This window comes from Orycteropus afer, unplaced genomic scaffold, assembly GCF_000298275.1.
Source record: "Orycteropus afer afer isolate SDZICR_OR568_19922 unplaced genomic scaffold, OryAfe1.0 scaffold00723, whole genome shotgun sequence".
In the NCBI taxonomy this organism is placed as follows: Eukaryota; Metazoa; Chordata; class Mammalia; order Tubulidentata; family Orycteropodidae; genus Orycteropus; species Orycteropus afer.
This window is the reverse complement of record NW_006922310.1, coordinates 497,335-506,566: the sequence shown is the minus strand read 5'-3', so window position 1 is coordinate 506,566 and position 9,232 is coordinate 497,335. Positions and strand designations below refer to the sequence as shown.

General features: G+C 32.3%; 1 protein-coding gene across 1 annotated transcript in view; it reads left to right on the top strand.

Annotated features, from left to right (window-relative positions):
• The window catches only part of ATRX (ATRX chromatin remodeler), a 474,500-nt gene that overhangs the window by 29,155 nt on the left and 436,113 nt on the right, over positions 1-9,232 (top strand). The window contains exons 3-6 of the mRNA XM_007957255.2: positions 259-314; positions 1,423-1,475; positions 3,187-3,311; positions 6,423-6,536. Coding sequence (XP_007955446.1) covers positions 259-314; positions 1,423-1,475; positions 3,187-3,311; positions 6,423-6,536 — 348 coding nt within the window. The remainder of the gene's footprint in view (positions 1-258; positions 315-1,422; positions 1,476-3,186; positions 3,312-6,422; positions 6,537-9,232) is intronic.

Below are 9,232 nucleotides of genomic sequence, written 5' to 3'. Positions count from 1 at the left end.
CATTTATTTTCTTCTAAAAAATTTTATCGTTTTGATTTGCACATTTAGGTTTTTAATTTATTTTGAATTTGTTTTTGTGTATGATGTGATTCATGCATTTGGTTTCATTTTTATTTGGTGTCTTTTAATGTTAATAATTTATCACCAGTACTGCCATATTTCCTAACTTGGAAAACAGTTTCATGGAAGTGTTGGTATTAGTTTGATAATCCAATTTATTACATAGATAATGTTCCTCATTTACATTTTTCTTTTCAGATAAAATTGTTGGATCTGGAACTATCACTGATAAGATGGAAAACAACAAGGAAGAGGTAGGAATAATTTGAAGCATATTAAAAATATTTATTATTTACTATTAATTAGTTAGAATATATGTGGTCTTTTTTTGTTTACTTGCACATGTTTAAGATACCTGTACCATATTTTTATGCAAATGACACACTTTATATCTTTTTTTGTGTGTGTATGTACTAACCATGCTCCCTGTGCAGATCTGATTTAAACATGCTATGCAATTTTTTTACAAGAACCCTTTTAAAAATTACCATGACATACTTACAAAAATATTTCCTGTGTGTGTGTGTGTGGGGGGGGGTAGGGTGACATGGTTGGCAGGAACAAAAAAAAGGAAGACAACATGTAACACACAAGTTATTTGCATAAAAATTTGGTAATACATAAGTATTATTATACTTTACTTTTGGTACTTGTCTAGGTTGAGAAAGGATTTATTTATGTTTATGTTACTTTATCTTAACTCATTTTACTGAAAGCTTATTTACAGAGAGGTATTTAAACATTTTAAGTTATATAGGTTATTTTGGGGATGGTAGTTATGGGCTTGATTCACTGATTTTGAAGTCTCTCACAACTGGGCATTCAGAAGGTCATTATAGCATAATTGTAGCAGCTCATCCTGGGATCCTTCACTTTGTACCCAGTTCTACATTATCCTTTTGGAATTTTTTTCTTGCTTTTATAAAAATTCATTCTAATATACAGAATATACTAGAAAAACAAGGGCAAATTAAGTATCTGAAAGCAAGTTGTAGAAAGTATTCCAAGCTGTATGTTACAATAGAGAAGACTGACATATTTTTAGATCCTTAAACCTTTCTAACTCTATTTGGATATGATTATTTCTAAACTTTTGTTTTCTTTTTTGTTGCCTTGGACTGGTATCAGGATATAGCACTGTATCTTATTTTCTTCCACAGACACAATAGTAATTAAAAAACCCACAAAAATATTCAGAGAAGGAGAATTTGTTTTTGAAGTTTCTCTTAGAAAAATAATTTAAGGCTATAATAGTTCTTCATTATATCATTATGACAATGACCTTGTTATAGGGATATATTTCATTTTAGGCATATTCCTTTGAGCATTTCACTCACCTTTGTATTTATTTCTTACATTTAGGGAACTAGCTCTTCAGAGAAATTCAAATCTTCAGGATCATCTCGATCAAAGAGGTTGGTTAATGTTGAAAGGAAGAATGTCATTTTCTTTTTCAGGATGTTTCATTTTCTGATTCTTAATTTTTTTTTTAAACTTTTTGTTGTGATTTACCTAAAGGTTTACAGAGCAGATCCCTTTTCCATTTAACAGTTCATACACATTTTGTTTCATGACATTCATTGAAGTCCTCACAATGTAAGAGCTTTCATTCCACTTCCTTCCTGTGTTTTCTGGTTTCCGTTAATCCTTCTTTCCTATCCTTTTCTGCCTTCTCAACCTTGTTGTCCCTGGACAAGGTACCCTTTTGATCTCCTGTGATTGATTGTTCTAAAGAATGCATACCTCCCTGGTGTTATTGTTGACCGTATAAATCTGTCCATTATTTGGCTGAAAGTTGAGCCATGAGGGTGAGTTCAGTTCCAAGTTTGAATTGTGACTGGGCCATGGTCTTGGGGGTTCCACCAGTCTCTATCTGACTAGTGAGCCTGTTCTTTCGAAAATAATAATTTTTTTCCTTGAACTCACTTTTAGCACTCTTATTCTAAGTAAATTATTTTATACAACCATTCATATTAAACAAATGCACAGCATAGTATAACGAACCCCCTTATATCTGTCATCTTGATTCAATTATGATTATTTATTTTGACTATAGACTTAGAAGGAATTTTTTGAGGCATTATATATTAGTGGCCTTTTCAATATATGGTTCATTTCATTGGGATAATATATGTGCTTAAAAAAGGCTTAAAGGGCAAATGAAATATTTAGATGCATCAAATGAGGTGATATGAGAATTTTAAGGATATTTGAAATTGTTTAGATTGTGGAAGTAGATAGCCATCATAATAATTAGGAAGTTATATGGAGAGAAATTGTGGTATAATTTCATTCCTGTGCTAAATTTTCAACCAGAAATGTAAATAATGAATGAAACTATTTCCAAGTATCTTGTAAAATTAAGGAAAAAAGCAAAGTTGCTGCCATTGAGTCAGTTCTGGCTCATATTGACCCCCATTTCCAAGGCTATAAATCTTTATGGAAGTAGATCACTCCATCTTCCTTTTGCAGAGTGGTTGGTGCATTTGAACTGCTGACCTTCTAGTTAGAAGGCAGGTGCCTTATCCCCTATGCCAAGTATCTTATAATGCCCAATATATTGTTTAGTATAGCTTTCATTAGTAATTTTTAGCTTAGTTCATTGGATCGTTGTTGTTAATCAATGGCAAATCCTTTTAATAAACACAACTTTCTTGGTATTTATTCTTTAAAGTAATGATTCTGAAATAAGGATGACATGCAATATCTCCAAGGGGCTCTGGTGGTATAGTTGTTAAAGCATTTGGCTGCTAACCAAAAGGTCAGTGTTTCAAGCCCATCAGTGGAAGAAAGATGGGGTCGTCTGCTTCTGTAAAGATCTACCATTTTGGAAACCCAGTGGGGTCTCTGAATTGGAATCAACTTGATGGCAGTCAGTTTAGTTTCTGCTTTTTCCCAAGATCTCCATAGTACTTTTTTCACAATGCATATGTCCTGGTTTTATTCAGACATACTACATCATAATCTTTAATGGTGTGATATAGGGATATATGTTTCCCTGTGTAATTGTGATGTGCATCTCTGGTTGGGAGCCAGTACTCAATCTACAGATCTTATGTATGTTCTTTGGGTATTGTTTCAGTTGTCACAAATGTCCATAATTCTATGGACTTAATTCTTTCATAGGAAACCTTCCGTTGTAACAAAGTATGTAGAATCTGATGATGAAAAACTTTTGGAAGAAGTTGTAAATGAAGATGCTTCTAATGAAAATTCAGAAAATGATATCACTATGCAAAGCTTGCCAAAAGGTAATGTGTTTTAATATTTTATATCAAGTTAAAGTTGAGATATATTTTTAAAAAATAACATCATAAAATTTATTACTTGATTACTATTAATAGTGTGTAAAGGAACAAGCTTGGCATTTTATTAGTTGTGGTCTGGGAATATGTTAGTATGGTAATGTATATAATGTGTGTTATTGTGGTTAAAAACTTGGAATATTCAGTTACCTTTGAAAATAATACAATCTGTTTTCTCTTAACATTGGCTTTAGAAAAGGGATTTTTGTTTTGAAATTATTCTAAAATGTGAAAGTTAAAAAGTTTAATATATTAAGTTCATTAACTATTAACATACTTGCTATGTATAAAATGTAATGAATATCCTTGAAAAATTTTTAAGAAAACATTTGAATTCTAGTTCAATTTTATTGCATTTTTAATTCCCTAAGGCTGAAAACCTAAGTTAACTATGTTTTCAATGTAGATTTAGGTGTATTTCTTGTAATTTTCTCTTTTGTCTAATACCGCTCAACTGTTGCAGTTTTAACCTTAAAACTTCATTAATTAGATTTTATGGAAAAAAGTCAAATGAAAATCTTGGACTTTTCATGGCTCACATCTTAGAGCTGTATCATTGGATGATGAAAGAATGACAAAGGGACTAGATAATATGGTGTCTAGGGGTGTCAGAGTTTCAGATACTTTTTCTTTGTTAAATAATAGATTTAAAGCTCTTAGATTTTTCAGATTTATTGTTCATGTCAGATTATTTACTAGTGTGTCCTAAACATTGTTCCTTGTGTATAGTTATAGTTTTTTTGTGATACATTTTTTGATTCATGGGGGTTTTTAAATATAATGTTTGGGAAGGATAGAACATTGCTTCTTTAGGATAAATAAGGAATTACCAAAGATGAGTAATTAAATGAGAAACAGGAATGAGTGAGAGGAAAAGAGGAGAGAAGGAAAACTGCTTGATCTACCATTTAATTGTTTTCACAAATCATCTATGGCAATATTATGCTGTGGTTTTGGTGGCCCAGAACAGAAACAACTAATATGGGATTCCGAGTCCCATAGGAAGTGACTCACTTTGGATTGTTATGTTCTTGCTACGTGTGCTTTATGATGGCCACTGGAGGCATCTAAGAGCTAGTAATTCAATTTTTTTATTTAATGGTGCGGTAGAAGTAAGTCAATATGGAATATTACTAAACTAAACTAAGCTTAATTCTCCCCCACCAAAATAAAAATAGACCAGTTTCATAAAGTTGACTCTGGGTGGCTATTATTTTTATAGTACTCTATTATATGTAAGTACCAGACTTTTGTAAAATTAACGAGTCCTCCAAACAACACTGTAAGTTAGCTATTGTTTCTACTTGTAGAAACGAAGGAACAAATTCAGAGGTTAAGGATCATTTTCAGCTTTAAATCGAGAAACTAAGATTTGAACCCAGGTCTGCCGCAATCCAAAGCTAGTGAGTGCTCTTTCCACTCTACTGCTTTGCTTCCATTTAGAAAATAATCTTCATAAAGAATTCACTCTCTTCCACTCCCCCTTTTTTTGTTGTTAATTATAAATCTTTAGATCTTCTCAAATGCTGTGACTTCTTTAGAATTATGTCTAAGAAATAATTGTTGCAGATAAAGTTTTTTGTGGGTATTATTTAAATTTACCACAATTGAAAAAAGTTTAGTTCTCTGCCCCCTTTCAGGAGCTCTGGTGGCACTGTGGTTAAAGCATACCACTGTAAACCAGAAGGTCAACAGTTCAAACCCACCAGCTCCTCTGTGGGAGAAAGATGAAGCAGTCTGCTTCCATAAAGATTTACAGCCTTGGAAACCCTATGGAGGCAGTTCTACTCTGTCCTATAGGGTCACTGTGAGTAGGAATTGATCATAGTGGGTAGTGGGTTTTTGGTTTACCCCCCTTTCCTCCATTTTTCTGTGGATGCAGAAACTCATTTGACAAGTAGATGCTCTAACTTGTTGGATAACATTTGCCCATGTTTCAGAAAGATATCTCCTGACAACTGCCTGCTTTTCCTTCTTTAATTGCTGTTAATAATGTTCAATTATTAGACCCCAGTAATGTAGTTAAACTTTAGACCTGGACCCTTTTTACTGTGACTCTTTTATTTATTTTTGAGAGAATGTAATGAAAAGTTTAATTAACAACCTCTCTTTTCAGTTCACTTGTTTTGTAGCTAAGAAAGAACATTCTAAATTATTTCCATGGGACTAACACTTAATCTCATTGTTAGAGGACTTTAGTTTAAGTAACTTAAAGTGGTCTACTGTTTATAATTCTTTAAGGACTTTGCAGGGTACTGGAGGAGGTTTTACACAGATTGGGAAATGCTGCAGAATAAGCAGTAGCAGTAATAACAGAATGAGCTTCTCTTATTGTCCCTACTACTGTACTCCCAAAGGGGCTTTGGTGGTGTAGTGATTAATGCATTTGGCTGCTAACCAAAAGGTTGGCAGTTCGAACCTACCAGCCGCTCCACGGGAGAAAGATAAGGCAATCGAAGTAAAGATTTATAGACTTGAAAACCCTATGAGGACAGTTTCACTCTGTCCTGTAGTGTTGCTATGAGTCAGAATCGACTCGATGGCAGTGGTTAAGGTAAGGTAAGGTAAGGCACTGCACTGCTTTCCCCAAGCAATACACAACAACTCTTAATTTTTTTTTCTGAGTTTATTATTTAGATTATGATAATAGTATTTCTTTTTTATTTTCCCCTCTTGTCCACTTACTTTGTATACTTTATATGGGACATAGAATGGGTGCTCATATGCATAACAGCTTTTGTGATAAGACACTATTAAGAAATTCAGAACTGGGTTGAAGTTTCCTACTTGACTCACACATTTCTATTATAAACAGTTCATAATCCCATCCCATCCCTGTTTTTATGAGTTACATTCCAACAAGTAATCTGATTGTTGACACCTGGCCCTTTTACTATTTCCTTGTTTTATTTAATCTTGAGAGGTCCTTATACACGTATTGACAGCTTGAAGCAAAGAAACTATGTACCAGCAATGTTGGCTTTATCTGAACTGAAGTCTTGTACTTCACTTGCACATTTAATATGTGTAATGGTTTTTTAAATGAAATCATTCTAGGTACAGTGATTGTACAACCAGAGCCAGTGCTGAATGAAGACAAAGATGATTTTAAAGGGCCTGAATTTAGAAGCAGAAGTAAAATGAAAACTGAAAATCTCAAAAAACGCGGAGGTAAATACAAGTGAAAATGAAAACATAAGTTTAAAATGCTGTTTATGTCCATATTGGAAAATCTGATGTGCTTATTGAAAATACCTCCACTTTTCTGCCCATTGTTTATTAAAAGCACTATTTAAAATTAACTTCTGTTTCTCTCTGAGTTCTGAAACAGAAAAGGTTAAACACCATTTATCAAAGCACCTTTGCCTTCAGTGGCTATTAAGTTATATTAAGAAGGTTATTAGCATTTCCTTCTTTCACATGTTAGTTCTATCATATCTTTATGCTAGAATACCATGTGTTCCTCCCATCCAAGGAAGAATTTCAGATTTGTACAAACGTAAACATATGTAGGACATTGTTTCACAGAGTGATGGGCATCTGTATTAGTATGACTTGGAATATTCATTAAAAATGCAAATCCCTTGACTCTTCTAACAACCTAGAATTTCTGAGGTTGAGGTCAAGACTGTGCCCTAGTATGTTCTTAGGTACACTCAAGTCTGCAATCCATTGATCTAATATAGCAATACAGAGATGAGGAAGAAGGTGAAGGGAGAGCCAAGAACCCTCCCTCCATCTGCCAGAGTTGCCTCTCCCTTTGTCTGTCTGCCCCTACTTATACACACAACCCTATCAACTGTAGAAAGCTAGTATAATGAAGATTCTTTTAGGAATTTGTTAACAGTGGAATATGTGTCCCACATGTTTGTGTATGATTTTTAAATAGTTCCTATAAGTAATTTTTGGCCACATGAACAGAGCCAGAACCCATGATTATAAAAGGATTGAATCTTCAAAAGCTAAAACATGACACTTAATCTCTAATATGATGGCTTGTCCATTTAATATTTATCATGTTATATAATTGTGGAATTATAGTGAAGTTCTACATTGGTGAAAATCTGTGTAAAGTTTTTATTTTAGAAATATAATTATCTTGATGGAACTAGTAAAATATATTTGTATTGATAAAATACTATAAATGTTAGTTTTTAGAATAAATCATTTGTTAATTATTAGAAAAAATCAAGTGATTGTTTAACCTTTTGTCCAAAATGGGATGTTCTACCACTTCAAAACCTAAGGAAGATTTATTGAGATTCTAATTCATTATAGGGAAAGTGCCATTGCAGCAGCAGTGTTTCCCAAACTAAGTGTAGTATTCTTAAAACTTAACATAATCAGCATGTAAAGAATGATGGCAAGGACCAGTAGCAAGAATTTCTTTCTCCTTGAGGAGAGAGACAATTATGTATACTGCATTTTTTCAAAATGAATATCTAAACAGTATCATTTGCAGAGGGATTCTGGAGCACTTAGTGTCTGAAATGTGGATAGAGGCTGAAAGGAGAATTAAGAAAAAAAGAAGCACTATTGTTGGGGAGGGTGTTCTTGGTGCTACTTTGATATGCTACTGCTATTTAATCTGAGCTGGTATGTTTCTGAAATACTTTATTTAGTGTCATATCATGTTTAAAGCAATAGATAGATTTAATGTTCATTTTAGTCTTAATGATTTCGCACATCTTTAAGCTGTTAGAAATCGTAAAAGTTTAATTCTGTGTTTATGTATTTACGCATATACAAATAAACTAGTGATCTGAGGTGGACTAAATTGCTGTAGTTAAGATTCATACTTTCTAAAAATGTTAGTTCCAAAATTGAGGCCAAGCTATTTAGAAGGTAAGCTACATATAAAATAATCTTATTGAATTGCATGAAAATTACAGCACAAATATATATTGACCATTTCAGAAGCAGCCACTGTTATTTAATAGTCTTCTTTGACACATTTCCCCCAGTTTAATTGTTAGAAAATATATTTTACATGTAACTTTTTAATATGATACAGTAAGTTTGTTCTCTCTTTAAAACCATTAAAATTTATTGAGTTCAGAAGTGAAAATTCCTCTTTTCCACTTGTATATTTTATTGTATTATAACTTTTAAGATACTTAATAACTAAAAATAAATATTTAAAACCTCACGAGTACAGAAACAAGTACATAAAATAATGTAAACCCCCCACACATTTTACCATATTTGCTTCAGATCTCATTTAAATAGAATATTGGATCAGCCCTACCCTTAATCCATTTCTCCTCCTCTCTCTTCCCTGAAGTTTGTATGCATGTGTGTGTCATTTCCATGCACATATTTTTCCTGTAGAATTATTTATTTATAGAACTTATTTTTATTCTAAAAATGTACAAAATAGTATGCTTTTTGGTACATTTCTTGATCAGTAACTTCTCATTTATTCTCATATCTCATTTAACCATATCAGTAAATAGGTATCTATTTTTCACCATTTTATAGAATTCTGTTATATGAGTAAATAATAACAGTTTATCCATTTCTCAATTATGAAATTGTTTCCAATTTTTCATTTTCTAATTAGTGTTACAGTGACTATCCATATGTACAATTCTTTGTGCATATGTGGGGGAAATTCTCCAAAGGATCAACCAGATTTTAAATTCGTGAGTGCTATATGGGCAAAAGCACATAGAAGGTGCTTAGTAAATATTATTTAACATTGATTAACATTCATGCTAGATTTTATTTACATATTTTATTAGTTTATCTGAATTAAATCCTTATTAGGAATGAAAAAAGTACACTGTATATTCTGTTAGAATTAATACAGAATATATGAATATCTAAGATGAAATACTAATGTATGATGATCTAATTTAAAACAA